General features: G+C 36.2%; 2 protein-coding genes across 51 annotated transcripts in view; both read left to right on the top strand.

Annotated features, from left to right (window-relative positions):
• ighd (immunoglobulin heavy constant delta) overlaps positions 1-20,334 on the top strand; it is a 784,237-nt gene that overhangs the window by 694,432 nt on the left and 69,471 nt on the right. The gene's annotated exons all lie outside the window — the stretch shown is intronic.
• Positions 4,189-19,912, top strand: LOC307135730 (uncharacterized protein; the record flags this gene model as incomplete). Its single annotated transcript, XM_079832353.1, has 32 exons — positions 4,189-4,274; positions 5,502-5,569; positions 8,656-8,943; positions 9,055-9,348; positions 9,483-9,803; positions 10,027-10,065; positions 10,177-10,473; positions 10,609-10,929; positions 11,152-11,187; positions 11,299-11,595; positions 11,730-12,050; positions 12,274-12,309; positions 12,421-12,717; positions 12,853-13,173; positions 13,398-13,433; positions 13,545-13,841; positions 13,976-14,296; positions 14,519-14,554; positions 14,666-14,962; positions 15,098-15,418; positions 15,641-15,679; positions 15,791-16,087; positions 16,222-16,542; positions 16,765-16,800; positions 16,912-17,208; positions 17,344-17,664; positions 17,887-17,925; positions 18,037-18,333; positions 18,468-18,788; positions 19,011-19,046; positions 19,158-19,454; positions 19,589-19,912. 31 exons carry the CDS (start codon positions 4,189-4,191, stop codon positions 19,340-19,342), a joined length of 6,519 nt encoding a protein of 2,172 aa, XP_079688479.1. The 3' UTR covers positions 19,343-19,454; positions 19,589-19,912.

The raw sequence follows: 20,334 nt of genomic DNA, 5'->3' as shown, positions 1-20,334 counted from the left end.
TACCCCAAACAATCTTAATCTACGTAAAAAATGTAACCTCTGTTGCACACGACAGCATACACTATCCACATGAAACCCCCAGCTAAGTGAGTTATCCATATAAACACCCAGATATTTGTAAGAACACACTTGTCTAATGGGTATGTTATGAATGGATATTGGGGAGTGGTTCCCTATTGACTTCTGATCAAAAATCATTTCTTCTGTTTTTTTAACATTTATGACAAGATGATTCGTGTCACACCACTTCACAAAATGTTCTACCTCTGAATAATACACAGAAAGATCAGTATTTTCATACAAGAGGCTAAGCAAGGCTGTATCATCGGAATATTTAATTATGAGGTTACTAGGATCAGAACTTATACATTCATTTGTATAGAGCGTGAAGAGAATCGGGGAACTAACGCAACCCTGTGGAACACCTATACTTATCCTTCTAACTTCTGATACAGTATGGTTGACCTTAACCTGCTGCGTTCGATTGGTTAAGAACGAATAATACCATTTAATTAAAAAGGGGTTCACACCCCACTTGTTCATTTTATTGATTAGACCATAGGGCTTAATTGTGTTAAAAGCAGAGCTGAAATCGACAAATAATAACCGTGCATATGCTTTTGGATTCTCCAGATGTTTCGCAATAGCATTAGTAATAGTGTTAATAGCATCCTCTGTACCACGACCTTGTCTATAGGCAAACTGGAATGGGTCTAAAACTGATTTAACTTCCATCTTTAACAAGGACACCATATATCTCTCAAAGCACTTCATGACACATGATGTCAAGGCTATGGGCCTATAATCATTATTTTCCATTGGACTTGATTTCTTTGGTATTGGAACAACAACGGATTTTTTCCAAATATCAGGGACCCTATGACAATCCACAGATCGTTGGAAAATAGGACACCATGCATGGGTAAGCTCCTCCGCACATGATTTTAAAAGTACGGCTGAAATGCCATCTGGTCCTGTGGACTTTCTTGTATTAATTTGACTAAAGAGTGAAAAAATCTTTTGTGGGTCGATTATCACTCTAAAGGAAGTGTCTTCGTTTACAACAGTCCCTAAAGAATTTGTACCTTCCTGAGTATAATCCTGCCTATCAAACCTAAGATAAAACTCATTTAATTTGTTTGCCTTTTCTAAATCATTATTAGTAATGAGGTGCTTACGTCCAGTATTCATATTTGTCATCACTTTAATCGTGTCCCATATTTTTTTTGATGGTATAGAATTAAAACTCTGCTCCAGTCTGTCCTTGTGTCTACAATACATATTAATGGGGTAGCTCTTTAAGACACCCAATGAGACATCACCTAAGCCCATCATCATGTTTGATCAACGAACTATGTACAAATATACACTATACACATGCCATACAACACAGGCCCTGTAAAGTCACTAGGGCAACAGAAGGGCTGCCCAGGTTGGTCCGCAAGTCGCAAGATCCAATGAGGACCCAGTTAAAACTCCGCCAGACACAAGAGTTAAAACTGAGTCTGGGCAACCCGGGTCAGCCCGCCAGACGCAAGGCTAACCAAGAGGGCCTCACCTCCGCACCACGCCAAGCATGTAAAATATATACATGCCATATATAAGACAGACCCGCAAGTCGCAAGGGCCATGCCTGAATTGCAGAAGGGCTGTCCAGGTTAGTCCGCAAGTCGCAAGATCCAACGAGGACCCAGTTAAAACTCCGCCAGAGTTAAAACTGAGTCTGGGCAACCCGGGTCAGCCCTCCAGATGCAAGGCTAACCAAGAGGGCCTCACCTCCGCACCACACAAAGAAAGCACACACTGGCTACCACCTTCAGGCAAACTGCTATGCCTCACAATTAATTAACAAAAGGCAGCCTCATCATCTTCACCATCCTAGTCTGTTCTGTCATCATCTTCTCCAGGCCCTTCATCCCTCTCTTTGTGTTCTTGGTGTTGTGTAAGTATGTTGCAGCATATTCATCATTACCTTTGCAGGAACAATAACTGGTACAGGCCAGACCTGCAGCTGCACAGCTGCACTTTGCTGATGTGCAAGGTTTCAACTCGGCTTTGCAACCACAGCTGACAACATCTAAGTGTTCCTCTGATTGTTGAGAGCCAGAAAGAAATCCCTTGTTGCTTTGTGGTCTGTAAATCTGAGGCTTCTGCCTCTCCAATACAGTGAAGCTTAACAGGTATGACTCTCATGGACACACCTTCCCCTTCCCGACAGGATTTGAGGTGGTATCACATCCCGAAAGATCATGCATGGCCAGAATGGAACCACATTGGTCACCCAGATTGTCTGCAGTTGCGTTTATGCTGAGAACAGTGCCATTCCATTTTTTCATCTTGAATTACACTTTCATGCCTAAAGCTGCCAAGGTCGTATTCATGAAGCAATGGAATATTCTGGACCTCTGCCCGCACTTTTCTGACAACCTTGATGACATCATCATCGTCGTCATTGGAGAGGCCAGTTTATCCTACTAGTTTGAGTGATTTACCAATGTACTGCCTAAAGCCACCATCGTCTGGCATCCTTCAACTCTCAGTACAATAACGGCATCACCATAAAAATCACACAGGTTGGCTAGAAAATGTACTTCCGACACAAACTCCCAGAATTAGTTACAAAAACATAATGTAATTCGATGATGATTGCACTCATGTGGTCTATGACCAAAGCTAGGCAGCTGTCAATTGGTTACCTTCCTGAAAGCATTGTAACACTTGGAGTGATACTGAGCATCAGCTGCAGATAGGTCCATGATGCCATTAACCCGTAGCTTCACAACTTCTGCCCAATCATCCTGCCGTTCATCACATTTAGACATAATCACATCTTTGAAGGATGGAAGGCTTGGCCTATCGAAAGTCTAATATTTTTTAACTAGATTCCACTTTTTAGGATTTTTAGAGTCTTTTTCTTCACAAATAAGACCACAGAACAAGCACTGTTTTGAAAGGCAGAGAGTTGAGAGCGAATGATTCTCTTTCCAGGCTGACTCTGACATGAGTCTGACTTGCGTTTGCTCACATTTCCAGAACAAGAAGTATGAAATCTAGCAAGATTTTTGACATAGCACTGAATCTGGTGAAGCACCATCCGTAGCAATAACGTTTGACAAAGTCATGTATGGTTGTGTCTCCTCGCTCTTAATTAGCATAGAAGCGATTCCTTTGGAATATTTTAAAGTCGCCATCTTTGCCACAACATGGTGCAAACAGACACTTCTTTCCCGACATTTCGACCTGATCAAACCATCTCTCTTTGTTTTGAAAGTACTTTACCCTAGAGTCGAACTGTTAAATAATCCTCCCCAACAACTTCAGAAAGCAGCAATAACACTGAATATTGACTGTTTCTAATCCTTTCCTTATCAAACCACAAGAATCCGAAGATTTTAAATTATGGTAACTAATTTTAACGGAATGCACAAAATGGATCTGACTAGAAAATCACAATGTATTGAACAATACTGTCATTATAGCTCTGTCCACCTTTTATCTTAATGTGAAAACATAAGTAACGTCAACCTTAAAATGTCAACATTAAATCCCATGACTGACTTTTGTACGAATATTAAGGCGATTATAAGAAAAAAACGATTTGCAAGGTGAATTTCGACTTTAAAACTATAGACTATATGCTCCCTTGCTTTACAACATACTTATTGCAACTACAACGCTGCAACAGCTTATTTGCATAAAAACATGACCTGACCTCAAGAAATGTAAACAATTCTAGGTTATCAACGTTCACATCAAAGAGCAAGAGCTATTGTGATTCTGAAATGTGAGATCATTGTGTTTACCATGAAAATAACCTAAAATTTTGTCCGAAATTACTAAATTTATCCAAATTTGCTATAGAATTACCATTTTAAAGTCTGAAGTGCCAGAAATGAAATCAGCATCCTCTAAAATATCTAAAACACTCACATGTTGTATAAATTGGCCATACAGTGCAAAATATGTGGTCAAAATGGACGATTAAGCTAATAATAATTATGCAAATTGCTCAACATATGCAAATTAGCATCCAGCAGTTTCTGTATGCTGGGGACCCATACTTCACATTTTTGCAATAAAACTTTGGTGTACTCAACATTTTCGGGTTCACAATGGGGCTCTATGGCTAAGAGGTTTTGGAGGGGATAGAGGAAGGGTAATATTGAGAGAGAGAGGAACAGTGGAAGAATGGAAAGAGACGAAGGGAAAGGAATAGAGGAAGAGGAGATGGAGAAAGAAGAGTTGAGGATGGAGAAGCAAGAAGAGCTGAGGATGTAGGAAGAGGAAAAGAGGGAGAAGATATGGGCAGAGTGGAAGGCAATAGTATTAGTGGAAAAAGCAAGAGAATAAAATATAAGATGACATGGACAGAGGGGAAGGGGAGAGCAAGATGTAAGAGGAGGGAGGAGAGGTAGAACGAGATGCGAGGTACAGATGGGTTTCAAATGAAATCAGAGCCACCCTTATTGACCATGTCATTAATGATGGTCTTTGCTTGAGGGAAGCTGGACAGAGAGACTTCAGCCCATATAAACAATGTGCTAGTCAATGTTCTAGTGCTGCAATCCACTGGTGATGTGGAACACATCACTGTCTTGGGGCTGCACAACTCAGAAAGGCTCCTAAAGTTTTAAAACTCCCTTAATGAAATCCCCTTTCTGCAGGGTGTTCAGGAGCAAATTGAGTGAAATTGTTGTGTGAGACAATGTCCAATTTCACTATTCAGCACTGGTGCAAGAGTGGTTTGAGCATCATCCACATGCATGGCTTTTTATCACATGATGCATGACTTGAAAAGATATGCTGTGATGTAGATGAAATTCCTTGATCAGATGTAAATGAGAGGACAGATCTATAAATTAATTGATTCAATGATTGCACATTTATTTATTATTTACTCATTTATTTTATTTTATTGGCTGAAAACTCATTGTCATACAACTAAACTCATCATTAAAGAACTTTGAAGAACACGAAAAACATGTATTTTCATTAATGTATTTGTTAGTATTTATTTTTGATAAATGCATTACTAGAAGAAACTGCAGTGCTTCATTAGATGCAGTGAATATTGAACTCTTTCGTCAACACAAGAGTGTGTTTAGTTTACTGTGTTTATTGTTTTGAGAGCAACTATTCATTTGAAGAAATGTGTCAAATCGATTGAGAAAAAACTGTAATAGCTTATGTTGCTTATAGGTAAATTTAATAGCCTGTGTAAGAATTTAAAGACATTTAGCTGGAAATCAAGTAAAACGACCTAAAAAAAATAAGATTTATGACGCCGTGACTAGTCTACAATTTAGCATTAAGTGGTTTATTAAACATAAGTTTAAAATGCACTTCAAGTTCGGATCAGTTTTTTGATCTAATGAATTTGCTGGGGTGGCACTTGGATGATTTATTAGCTTTTCGTATTAACATGTTCACGGATTTCAATAACAGTCTTAGGCTACTAAACGAAAACGCTAGATTTGAAGTTCAAGGTTTTTGCACATCAGACAACGTCTAAGGTCGCATTGTGATGCTTTTAGCTACTGGGGTAAAGGCACACGAGTGATCGTCTCAGGTAAGTTCTTACTTCTTTCACCTCTGAAATGTTTGAGCTTAGCCTATTTACGTGCAATTAAACAAAATACCGTCGTCTGCAAACAAAAAGTGATTATATTAATTTTAGAGGATTCCTGTTAGCCTATTGTATTCCGATATTGTCGGTATCTGTAGGCCTATTGTTTTTTTTATAAACTCGGATTATTTTGAAAATTGAAAATGCAAACCGTGTTTTAAATTAGTTTTTAAATAGCTGGATGTCATCTCATCTTCCAAACCCTTGAGCATGCAAACGCGCGTAAAGCATGTGACTATAGCCAATTAGCCTAATGAAGAAAAATATGAGAGTTAAATAAATGACTGTTTTCATTTAGACACAGCTGTAGGTTCAGTTCTTTATTAGCTAAAAGCAAAACACAAGGTTTATTTATTTATTTATTTTTCCACGCAAGGTTTAAATGATTAATTAGGTAGATCGTGTTGGTTAATGCAGACCCTTTTGTACAACTGATATCAATAATGTAGCACTGTGATAGTTACTTCGACTACTGGGGAAAAGGCACGCAGGTGACCGTCACAAGTAAGTTATTTACTGATTTAACCTCGACATTTCATATTCATATCTGTAATTAAATTTTTAACTGTTAACGTTTTTTTAAAAAAAAAAATGTTTATTGGTGTAGCTACCTATGTGCTAGGTGTTTGGTTTTAATAGGCTACAGGGGGTCTGAAATCTGTTCAGCAAACTAAACAAAACAAAAAATCATAATGCCACACAATAACTTAGTTCTGTCGAGGACAATATCGATGATAGTTTGGCTTTGTAAAGTCTTTGTTTACATTGCTGAACAGATTTCAGCCCATCTGTATTAAAACCAAAACACCTGTAATTTAGCACATTTCATTTTTTTTTTTCACTTTAACGGTTCAAACGTTAACAGTTTTTATAAAAACGATAGGCCTATCAACTGAACTCTCATAATAAGAAAGCTTTCTCATAATAATGAATGATTTAGGCCTACTTTCTCATTATATTGAGAAACTTTCTTGTAATAGGCTAATAATAATCGTATTTATCTCATAACACTGAGGAACTTCCTCGTAATAATACAAATGACAAGAGTAGCCTATAGCCTAAATGTAGGCTATTTTTTATATGAATGTGTAAAAAAAAAAAAAAATAGAATAGGCTAAAGCCTACTTAGTTTAGATTCAGAGGTCTGACTGAACCGAGCCAGTGATATTCCGAGAAAAAAATAGGCTTCTTTGCCTGCCATGTTTCTTACCTTTTATCGCGGACTCGCTCTCTCGTTTCATATAAATGTAAATTGAGTTTCAGTTAGCCTATGGAAAATAACATCAGATTCAGAGACGCGCCACACGCTTTTTGACTTTCTCAGTTTGTGTAAATCTACTTAGGGTTCAGAGGCCTATTTCTTTTTCCCAAAATTAATTTCACACGTCTGGTACAAATATGTTGTCTCGTTTCATGATACTTTCATTATGGGGGCAGTACGAATGAGGTAATTTCTTGAAATAAGCCTAATCATTTATGAATATTATTTTTTTTCTCTCATTCACCTGTTTTTCATGATTTCATAAAATTCATAAAAGTTAACTATGCCAATTGCATCGGTAACTGTAGGCTACACGGAAAAAAATATGTAGAAAAAAATGTATAGGACAGTACAGGCCTACTACAGTAGCCTACATTGTGCCCTATTGTTTTATAGGCTACCGTGTATGTAGCTAATAGCGGGGCACGTTTTAACGCAGTGCTAGAACGTTCCCCATCTGCGAAACTTTGTTTTTTTAGGGAAGCATTAAATAACTATCCCAACTGTTAAAGCAGATATAAGATTAAAATAATATCAGATTTGTCTAATTTTAAATAAACAGAAAAAAAAGAAAGAAAAAAAAAACATGAAAAATCAACTTAAAGGGAGAGCACCCAAAAAGGGAAATTCGGTCATAATTTACTCACCTTAAAGTTGTGACAATCCTGTTTGAATGTATTTCCTCTGCTGAACACAGAAGACGGTATTTTTGAAGAATGTTGCTAACCGAACAGCTTGATGGACCCCATTGACTTCCATATGGAAAGCATTTTTGGCTTCCGACATTCTTCAAAATACCTTCTTCTGTGTTTAGCAGAGGAAAGAAATTCAAGGTGTGTCATAACTTTAAGGTGAGTAAATTATGACCGAATTTTTATTTTTGGGTGAACTATCCCTTTAATTAAGAACTTTACTTTTGCTATGGTTAAATAAATGTTCGATGATATCTTAAAAACTTTTTTCTCTATATAATATTGATGTGGTAAATAGGCCTACACTAAGTCTCATCATGCTAGAATGTGTGTCAGTATTCACCCCTGAATGTATTGTTGCAGGATTCGTCCTGTTGTTGTTTTTTTTATTAATTTTTTATTATTTTTTTTTGCGTTATAACTGTTATTTTAGTCAATAGCTATAGGATAAACAGCCCAGTTCCATCTTTTGACCAAAATAGGTCTGAATGATTGAGGACGAGGTTATGATGCCTGTAAATACGCATATAGTCCGTGGTTAATTTTAAAGTAGGCATATAGATTAGACAGTTTGAATTACAATTTAGAATTTTTTTTTTAATTGTTTCAATGAGGAGAATTTTGATTGCTGGTGCCGAAGGGATGGTATAGGTTTTGGGCACTCGATTTTAATATTTTATTTCACAGCTATTTTATTAGTCAATTTAATATTTTTTATTTATTTATGCCTAATGAAATTAAACAAGAACGTATAGTTTACTTAAATATTCCCAAATATTTTGCAAGAAATTCGCTAAAGGGCAATGTGCCATCAAAAAGCACCCATAGCATTTGGGATATTCACCAATAACTTTATAAAGTTTCTAATGTTTTATTTGATTTATTTTATTTTGTGTTGTGTTGATTTACAATAAGAACTATTTTATTAATTAATGCAGCATGGATATATTGCTTCCAGAATTTTTTTTTAGGAATGTTTTAGGAATGCTGAAGCCCCTGCTATATGTGTGTGTGTGTGTGTGTGTGTGTGTGTGTGTACTACCCTGCATGTGTTTTGTGTGGTTTCGCCATTTTAGGTGAAGTTCCTAAACCACCAGCAGTGTCTATGGTGTCTTCGTGTGATTCTTCCTCTGATTCCCTAATTGTTGGCTGTCTGGCCTCTGGGTATTCACCTGCTGGATCTGTCAGTTTCAAATGGATGGATCAGAGTGGAAATGCCTTGACTGATTTCATCCAGTACCCAAGTGGAAGCACATCATTGACAGTCAGCCACGTAACTATTAATGCAACTAAATGGAATCAAAACAAAATTATTTGTGCTGCAGAACACCAATCGAAAACAGTCAGCAAAACATTACAGATAGGTAACAACAGACATTAACAGGATGAACATTTAACTGTTGTGGTAAAATAGTTAAAATTGAAAAATGTCCTCCACATAGTTTCATTGTATATAAACATTGTTTTAATTGCAGTATACAAGAGACCACAAACACCAACCCTGAGCTTGGTCCCTGTTACAACTCCAAAAAGTACAACTGTCATGTGTGTTATTGAGGATTTCTACCCCAGGATGCTCTCTGTACAATTGAAAGTAAATGATAACAGCACTGGCCAGCAACTGGAAAGCAAACAAAATAAAGAAACAGGTTTTTACACAGGACACAGTTTCTATGAAGTCAGCAGTGAGACTTGGAACACAAACTCTTCCTATACCTGTGAGGTCACACACCAGGGAAAACAGATTCAGGTGACAAAGAACTTGAAAGGTAAATCATTTAATGTTTTCTAGTTCACGCTCTTACTTCTATTTCAAATTCACACAAGGATACACTCCTTCAAAGTAATTCCAATTCACAGATACATAAATCAAAATCATATTTACTTTCTTGCTCCTTTGTAGCTAAATTCACACTGACGCTGAAGCCGCCAATTGAGAGAGAACGATTTGACAATAATAAAATTGTCTTGGAAGCTGTGGTTTCTGGAGATGTGCAAAAGACAGTGAAAGGAGCTTCAGTGTCATGCACAGTGAATAATGTACCCGTACAAAGTCAGAATATCATACCAGGAAATGTCATTTATTCTGACACTTCACTGTTTGAAAGAATCCACAAGGTCACCATTGATACAAAAAAATGGTTTGACGAAGAAATGGTCACCTGCACCATCCGTGACACAAATAATAACATAGATATCAAGCACGAGATCCAATTTGGTAGAGGTAAGTCAATGAAACTTCCAGATAAGTGACTTTGTGGCTGTATGTGCATTTATAGATGCAATTATAATTTTATGAAAATGAAATACAAAAAATATTTCTGTCAAAAAAATGCAAGCCCATTTGAAATGCTTTTGCCTTCAAAAAAACTTAGACTGTCTTGATACACTATTGTTATTCATTATAGCAAAAGTAAAGTTCTTAATTCAAATTTTGTGTGCTGCAGAAAACCCATCGGAACCAGTCAACAAAACATTAAAGATAGGTAACAACAGACATTAACAGGATGAACATTTAACTGTTGTGGTAAAATAGTTAAAATTGCAAAATGTCCTCCACATAGTTTCATTGTATATAAACATTGTTTTAATTGCAGTGAGTCCACAAACACAAACACCAACCCTGAACTTGGTCCCTGTTACAACTCCAAAAAGTACAACTGTCATGTGTGTTATTGAGGATTTCTACCCCAGGATGCTCTCTGTACAATGGAAAGTAAATGATAAGAGCACTGGCCAGCTTAAAGTGGAAAGCAAACGAAATAAAGAAACAGGTTTTTACACAGGACACAGTTTCTATGAAGTCAGCAGTGAGACTTGGAACATAAATTCTTCCTATACCTGTGAGGTCACACACCAGGGAAAACAGATTAATGTGACAAAGAACTTGAAAGGTAAATCATGTAATGTTTTCTAGTTCACGCTCTTACTTCTATTTCAACTTCACACAAAGATACACTCCTTCAAAGTAATTTCCAATTCACAGATACATAAATCAAAATCATATTTACTTTCTTACTCCTTTGTAGCTAAATTCACACTCACGCTGAAGCCGCCAATTGAGAGAGAACTATTTGACAATAATAAAATTGTCTTGGAAGCTGTGGTTTCTGGAGATGTGCGAAAGACAGTGCAAGGAGCTTCAGTATCATGCACAGTGAAGAATGAACCTGTAAAAAGTCAGAATATCATACCAGGAAATGTCTTTTATACTGACACTTTACTGTTTGTAAAAATCCACAATGTCACCATTGATACAAAGAAATGGTTTGATGAAGAAATGGTCACCTGCACCATCCGTGACACAAATAATAACATAGACATCAAGCACAAGATCCAATTTGGTAGAGGTAAGTCAATGAAACTTCCAGATAAGTGACTTTGTGGCTGTATGTGCATTTATAGATGCAATTATAATTTTATGAAAATGAAATACAAAAAAATTTTCTGGCAAATAAATGCAAGCCCATTTGAAATGCTTTCGCTGTCAAAAAACTTAGACTGTCTTGATACACTATTGTTATTCATTTTAGCAAAAGTAAAGTTCTTAATTCAAATTTTGTGTGCTGCAGAAAACCCGGAACCAGTCAACAAAACATTAAAGATAGGTAACAACAGACATTAACAGGATGAACATTTAACTGTTGTGGTAAAATAGTTAAAATTGCAAAATGTCCTCCACATAGTTTCATTGTATATAAACATTGTTTTAATTGCAGTGAGTCCACAAACACAAACACCAACCCTGAACTTGGTCCCTGTTACAACTCCAAAAAGTACAACTGTCATGTGTGTTATTGAGGATTTCTACCCCAGGATGCTCTCTGTACAATGGAAAGTAAATGATAAGAGCACTGGCCAGCTTAAAGTGGAAAGCAAACGAAATGAAGAAACAGGTTTTTACACAGGACACAGTTTCTATGAAGTCAGCAGTGAGACTTGGAACACAAACTCTTCCTATACCTGTGAGGTCACACACCAGGGAAAACAGATTCAGGTGACAAAGAACTTGAAAGGTAAATCATGTAATGTTTTCTAGTTCACGCTCTTACTTCTATTTCAAATTCACACAAAGATACACTCTTTCAATGTAATTCCAATTCACAGATACATAAATCAAAATCATATTTACTTTCTTACTCCACCATAGCTAAATTCACACTGACGCTGAAGCCGCCAATTGAGAGAGAACGATTTGACAATAATAAAATTGTCTTGAAAGCTGTGGTTTCTGGAGATGTGCAAAAGACAGTGCAAGGAGCTTCAGTATCATGCACAGTGAATAATGTACCTGTACAAAGTCAGAATATCATACCAGGAAATGTCTTTTATAATGACACTTCACTGTTTGTAAGAATCGACAAGGTCACAATTGATACAAAGAAATGGTTTGACGAAGAAATGGTCACCTGCACCATCCGTGACACAAATAATAACATAGATATCAAGCACGAGATCCAATTTGGTAGAGGTAAGTCAATGAAACTTCCAGATAAGTGACTTTGTGACTGTATGTGCATTTATAGATGCAATTATAATTTTATGAAAATGAAATACAAAAAAATGTTTCTGGCAAATAAATGCAAGCCCATTTGAAATGCTTTCGCTGTCAAAAAACTTAGACTGTCTTGATACACTATTGTTATTCATTTTAGCAAAAGTAAAGTTCTTAATTCAAATTTTGTGTGCTGCAGAAAACCCGGAACCAGTCAACAAAACATTAAAGATAGGTAACAACAGACATTAACAGGATGAACATTTAACTGTTGTGGTAAAATAGTTAAAATTGCAAAATGTCCTCCACATAGTTTCATTGTATATAAACATTGTTTTAATTGCAGTGAGTCCACAAACACAAAAACCAACACTGAACTTGGTCCCTGTTACAACTCCAAAAAGTACAACTGTCATGTGTGTTATTGAGGATTTCTACCCCAGGATGCTCTCTGTACAATGGAAAGTAAATGATAAGAGCACTGGCCAGCTTAACGTGGAAAGCAAACGAAATGAAGAAACAGGTTTTTACACAGGACACAGTTTCTATGAAGTCAGCAGTGAGACTTGGAACACAAATTCTTCCTATACCTGTGAGGTCACACACCAGGGAAAACAGATTCGTGTGACAAAGAACTTGAAAGGTAAATCATGTAATGTTTTCTAGTTCACGCTCTTACTTCTATTTCAACTTCACACAAAGATACACTCCTTCAAAGTAATTTCCAATTCACAGATACATAAATCAAAATCATATTTACTTTCTTACTCCATTGTAGCTAAATTCACACTGACGCTGAAGCCGCCAATTGAGAGAGAACTATTTGACAATAATAAAATTGTCTTGGAAGCTGTGGTTTCTGGAGATGTGCGAAAGACAGTGCAAGGAGCTTCAGTATCATGCACAGTGAAGAATGAACCTGTAAAAAGTCAGAATATCATACCAGGAAATGTCTTTTATACTGACACTTCACTGTTTGTAAAAATCCACAATGTCACCATTGATACAAAAAAATGGTTTGATGAAGAAATGGTCACCTGCACCATCCGTGACACAAATAATAACATAGATATCAAGCACAAGATCCAATTTGGTAGAGGTAAGTCAATGAAACTTCCAGATAAGTGACTTTGTGACTGTATGTGCATTTATAGATGCAATTATAATTTTATGAAAATGAAATACAAAAAAAATATTTCTGGCAAATAAATGCAAGCCCATTTGAAATGCTTTCGCTGTCAAAAAACTTAGACTGTCTTGATACACTATTGTTATTCATTTTAGCAAAAGTAAAGTTCTTAATTCATATTTTGTGTGCTGCAGAAAACCCGGAACCAGTCAACAAAACATTAAAGATAGGTAACAACATACATTAACAGGATGAACATTTAACTGTTGTGGTAAAATAGTTAAAATTGCAAAATGTCCTCCACATAGTTTCATTGTATATAAACATTGTTTTAATTGCAGTGAGTCCACAAACACAAAAACCAACACTGAACTTGGTCCCTGTTACAACTCCAAAAAGTACAACCGTCATGTGTGTTATTGAGGATTTCTACCCCAGGATGCTCTCTGTACAATGGAAAGTAAATGATAAGAGCACTGGCCAGCTTAACGTGGAAAGCAAACGAAATGAAGAAACAGGTTTTTACACAGGACACAGTTTCTATGAAGTCAGCAGTGAGACTTGGAACACAAACTCTTCCTATACCTGTGAGGTCACACACCAGGGAAAACAGATTCAGGTGACAAAGAACTTGAAAGGTAAATCATTTAATGTTTTCTAGTTCACGCTCTTACTTCTATTTCAAATTCACACAAAGATACACTCTTTCAATGTAATTCCAATTCACAGATACATAAATCAAAATCATATTTACTTTCTTACTCCATTGTAGCTAAATTCACACTGACGCTGAAGCCGCCAATTGAGAGAGAACTATTTGACAATAATAAAATTGTCTTGGAAGCTGTGGTTTCTGGAGATGTGCAAAAGACGGTGAAAGGAGCTTCAGTGTCATGCACAGTGAATAATGTACCTGTACAAAGTCAGAATATCATACCAGGAAATGTCTTTTATACTGACACTTCACTGTTTGTAAGAATCGACAAGGTCACAATTGATACAAAGAAATGGTTTGACGAAGAAATGGTCACCTGCACCATCCGTGACACAAATAATAACATAGATATCAAGCACGAGATCCAATTTGGTAGAGGTAAGTCAATGAAACTTCCAGATAAGTGACTTTGTGGCTGTATATGCATTTATAGATGCAATTATAATTTTATGAAAATTAAATACAAAAAATATTTCTGGCAAATAAATGGAAGCCCATATGAAATGCTTTCGCTGTCAAAAAACTTAGACTGTCTTGATACACTATTGTTATTCATTTTAGCAAAAGTAAAGTTCTTAATTCAAATTTTGTGTGCTGCAGAAAACCCGGAACCAGTCAACAAAACATTAAAGATAGGTAACAACAGACATTAACAGGATGAACATTTAACTGTTGTGTTAAAATAGTTAAAATTGCAAAATGTCCTCCACATAGTTTCATTGTATATAAACATTGTTTTAATTGCAGTGAGTCCACAAACACAAAAACCAACCCTGAACTTGGTCCCTGTTACAACTCCAAAAAGTACAACTGTCATGTGTGTTATTGAGGATTTCTACCCCAGGATGCTCTCTGTACAATGGAAAGTAAATGATAAGAGCACTGGCCAGCTTAACGTGGAAAGCAAACGAAATGAAGAAACAGGTTTTTACACAGGACACAGTTTCTATGAAGTCAGCAGTGAGACTTGGAACACAAACTCTTCCTATACCTGTGAGGTCACACACCAGGGAAAACAGATTCGTGTGACAAAGAACTTGAAAGGTAAATCATGTAATGTTTTCTAGTTCACGCTCTTACTTCTATTTCAACTTCACACAAAGATACACTCCTTCAAAGTAATTTCCAATTCACAGAGACATAAATCAAAATCATATTTACTTTCTTACTCCATTGTAGCTAAATTCACACTGACGCTGAAGCCGCCAATTGAGAGAGAACTATTTGACAATAATAAAATTGTCTTGGAAGCTGTGGTTTCTGGAGATGTGCGAAAGACAGTGCAAGGAGCTTCAGTATCATGCACAGTGAAGAATGAACCTGTACAAAGTCAGAATATCATACCAGGAAATGTCTTTTATACTGACACTTTACTGTTTGTAAGAATCGACAATGTCACCATTGATACAAAGAAATGGTTTGACGAAGAAATGGTCACCTGCACCATCCGTGACACAAATAATAACATAGACATCAAGCACAAGATCCAATTTGGTAGAGGTAAGTCAATGAAACTTCCAGATAAGTAACTTTGTGGCTGTATATTCATTTATAGATGCAATTATAATTTTATGAAAATGAAATACAAAAAATATTTCTGGCAAATAAATGCAAGCCTATTTGAAATGCTTTCGCTGTCAAAAAACTTAGACTGTCTTGATACACTATTGTTATTCATTACAGCAAAAGTAAAGTTCTTAATTCAAATTTTGTGTGTTGCAGAACACCCATCGGAACCAGTCAACAAAACATTAAAGATAGGTAACAACAGACATTAACAGGATGAACATTTAACTGTTGTGGTAAAATAGTTAAAATTGCAAAATGTCCTCCACATAGTTTCATTGTATATAAACATTGTTTTAATTGCAGTGAGTCCACAAACACAAACACCAACCCTGAACTTGGTCCCTGTTACAACTCCAAAAAGTACAACTGTCATGTGTGTTATTGAGGATTTCTACCCCAGGATGCTCTCTGTACAATGGAAAGTAAATGATAAGAGCACTGGCCAGCTTAAAGTGGAAAGCAAACGAAATGAAGAAACAGGTTTTTACACAGGACACAGTTTCTATGAAGTCAGCAGTGAGACTTGGAACACAAACTCTTCCTATACCTGTGAGGTCACACACCAGGGAAAACAGATTCAGGTGACAAAGAACTTGAAAGGTAAATCTTGTAATGTTTTCTAGTTCACGCTCTTACTTCTATTTCAAATTCACACAAAGATACACTCCTTCAAAGTAATTCCAATACACAGATACATAAATCAAAATCATATTTACTTTCTTACTCCATTGTAGCTAAATTCACACTGACGCTGAAGCCGCCAATTGAGAGAGAACTATTTGTCAATAATAAAATTGTCTTGGAAGCTGTGGTTTCTGGAGATGTGCAAAAGACAGTGAAAGGAGCTTCAGTATCATGCACAGTGAATAATGTACCTGTACAAAGTCAGAATATCATACCAGGAAATGTCTTTTATACTGACACTTCACTGTTTGAAAGAATACATAAGGTCACCATTGATACAAAGAAATGGTTTGACGAAGAAATGGTCACCTGCACCATCCGTGACACAAATAATAACATAGATATCAAGCACGAGATCCAATTTGGTAGAGGTAAGTCAATGAAACTTCCAGATAAGTGACTTTGTGGCTGTATATGCATTTATAGATGCAATTATAATTTTATGAAAATTAAATACAAAAAATTTTTCTGGCAAATAAATGGAAGCCCATTTGAAATGCTTTCGCTGTCAAAAAACTTAGACTGTCTTGATACACTATTGTTATTCATTTTAGCAAAAGTAAAGTTCTTAATTCAAATTTTGTGTGCTGCAGAAAACCCGGAACCAGTCAACAAAACATTAAAGATAGGTAACAACAGACATTAACAGGATGAACATTTAACTGTTGTGGTAAAATAGTTAAAATTGCAAAATGTCCTCCACATAGTTTCATTGTATATAAACATTGTTTTAATTGCAGTGAGTCCACAAACACAAAAACCAACCCTGAACTTGGTCCCTGTTACAACTCCAAAAAGTACAACTGTCATGTGTGTTATTGAGGATTTCTACCCCAGGATGCTCTCTGTACAATGGAAAGTAAATGATAAGAGCACTGGCCAGCTTAACGTGGAAAGCAAACGAAATGAAGAAACAGGTTTTTACACAGGACACAGTTTCTATGAAGTCAGCAGTGAGACTTGGAACACAAATTCTTCCTATACCTGTGAGGTCACACACCAGGGAAAACAGATTCGTGTGACAAAGAACTTGAAAGGTAAATCATGTAATGTTTTCTAGTTCACGCTCTTACTTCTATTTCAACTTCACACAAAGATACACTCCTTCAAAGTAATTTCCAATTCACAGAGACATAAATCAAAATCATATTTACTTTCTTACTCCATTGTAGCTAAATTCACACTGACGCTGAAGCCGCCAATTGAGAGAGAACTATTTGACAATAATAAAATTGTCTTGGAAGCTGTGGTTTCTGGAGATGTGCAAAAGACAGTGCAAGGAGCTTCAGTATCATGCACAGTGAAGAATGTACCTGTACAAAGTCAGAATATCATACCAGGAAATGTCTTTTATACTGACACTTCACTGTTTGTAAAAATCCACAATGTCACCATTGATACAAAGAAATGGTTTGACGAAGAAATGGTCACCTGCACCATCCGTGACACAAATAATAACATAGACATCAAGCACAAGATCCAATTTGGTAGAGGTAAGTCAATGAAACTTCCAGATAAGTGACTTTGTGGCTGTATATGCATTTATAGATGCAATTATAATTTTATGAAAATGAAATGCAAAAAATATTTCTGGCAAATAAATGCAAGCCTATTTGAAATGCTTTCGCTGTCAAAAAACTTAGACTGTCTTGATACACTATTGTTATTCATTACAGCAAAAGTAAAGTTCTTAATTCAAATTTTGTGTGTTGCAGAACACCCATCGGAACCAGTCAACAAAAAATTAAAGATAGGTAACAACAGACATTAACAGGATGAACATTTAACTGTTGTGGTAAAATAGTTAAAATTGCAAAATGTCCTCCACATAGTTTCATTGTATATAAACATTGTTTTAATTGCAGTGAGTCCACAAACACAAACACCAACCCTGAACTTGGTCCCTGTTACAACTCCAAAAAGTACAACTGTCATGTGTGTTATTGAGGATTTCTACCCCAGGATGCTCTCTGTACAATGGAAAGTAAATGATAAGAGCACTGGCCAGCTTAAAGTGGAAAGCAAACGAAATGAAGAAACAGGTTTTTACACAGGACACAGTTTCTATGAAGTCAGCAGTGAGACTTGGAACACAAACTCTTCCTATACCTGTGAGGTCACACACCAGGGAAAACAGATTCAGGTGACAAAGAACTTGAAAGGTAAATCATTTAATGTTTTCTAGTTCACGCTCTTACTTCTATTTCAAATTCACACAAAGATACACTCCTTCAAAGTAATTCCAATACACAGATACATAAATCAAAATCATATTTACTTTCTTACTCCATTGTAGCTAAATTCACACTGACGCTGAAGCCGCCAATTGAGAGAGAACTATTTGTCAATAATAAAATTGTCTTGGAAGCTGTGGTTTCTGGAGATGTGCAAAAGACAGTGAAAGGAGCTTCAGTATCATGCACAGTGAATAATGTACCAGTACAAAGTCAGAATATCATACCAGGAAATGTCTTTTATACTGACACTTCACTGTTTGAAAGAATACATAAGGTCACCATTGATACAAAGAAATGGTTTGATGAAGAAATGGTCACCTGCACCATCCGTGACACAAATAATAACATAGATATCAAGCACAAGATCCAATTTGGTAGAGGTAAGTCAATGAAACTTCCAGATAAGTGACTTTGTGGCTGTATGTGCATTTATAGATGCAATTATAATTTTATGAAAATGAAATACAAAAAATATTTCTGGCAAAAAAATGCAAGCCCATTTGAAATGCTTTCACTGTCAAAAAACTTAGACTGTCTTGATACACTATTGTTAATCATTATAGCAAAAGTAAAGTTCTTAATTCAAATGTTGTGTGCTGCAGAAAACCCGGAACCAGTCAACAAAACATTAAAGATAGGTAACAACAGACATTAACAGGATGAACATTTAACTGTTGTGGTAAAATAGTTAAAATTGCAAAATGTCCTCCACATAGTTTCATTGTATATAAACATTGTTTTAATTGCAGTGAGTCCACAAACACAAAAACCAACCCTGAACTTGGTCCCTGTTACAACTCCAAAAAGTACAACTGTCATGTGTGTTATTGAGGATTTCTACCCCAGGATGCTCTCTGTACAATGGAAAGTAAATGATAAGAGCACTGGCCAGCTTAAAGTGGAAAGCAAACGAAATGAAGAAACAGGTTTTTAAACAGGACACAGTTTCTATGAAGTCAGCAGTGAGACTTGGAACACAAACTCTTCCTATACCTGTGAGGTCACACACCAGGGAAAACAGATTCAGGTGACAAAGAACTTGAAAGGTAAATCATTTAATGTTTTCTAGTTCACGCTCTTACTTCTATTTCAACTTCGCACAAAGATACACTCCTTCAAAGTAATTCCAATTCACAGATACATAAATCAAAATCATATTTACTTTCTTACTCCATTGTAGCTAAATTCACACTGACGCTGAAGCCGCCAATTGAGAGAGAACTATTTGTCAATAATAAAATTGTCTTGGAAGCTGTGGTTTCTGGAGATGTGCAAAAGACTGTGCAAGAAGCTTCAGTATCATGCACAGTGAAGAATGAATCTGTACAAATTCAGAATATCAAACCAGGAAATGTCTTTTATACTGACACTTCACTGTTTGTAAAAATCCACAATGTCACCATTGATACAAAGAAATGGTTTGACGAAGAAATGGTCACCTGCACCATCCGTGACACAAATAATAACATAGACATCAAGCACAAGATCCAATTTGGTAAAGGAGGTAAGTCAATGAAACTTCCAGATAAGTGACTTTGTGGCTGTATGTGCATTTATAGATGCAATTATAATTTTATGAAAATGAATTACAAAAAATATTTCTGGCAAAAAAAGGCAAGCCCATTTGAAATGCTTTAGCTGTCAAAAAACTTGAAAACTTGTCAAAAGAATGTCTTGATACACTATTGTTATTCATTATTGTGTGATTCTTCTTTTTGAATATTTTAATGACTCTATATCATTTTCTCCAATTCAGATGGTCAGAAACCCAGTGTTTTCATTTACAGACCTGACAACACAACCACAGATCATGTCTCTCTGGTGTGTGCGGTCAACAGCCCTAATCTTGGCGATGTCTATTTGATGTGGAAAGTGAGCGGAGACAAAGAGCCTTACAAAGAGGGCAGAACCAGTGCTCCCATCCTT

The sequence above is a fragment of the Gobio gobio genome, assembly GCF_949357685.1.
Source record: "Gobio gobio genome assembly, chromosome: 1".
In the NCBI taxonomy this organism is placed as follows: domain Eukaryota; kingdom Metazoa; phylum Chordata; class Actinopteri; order Cypriniformes; family Gobionidae; genus Gobio; species Gobio gobio.
Note: the sequence above shows the minus strand (reverse complement) of the source record. Positions and strands in the feature narration are given on the sequence as shown.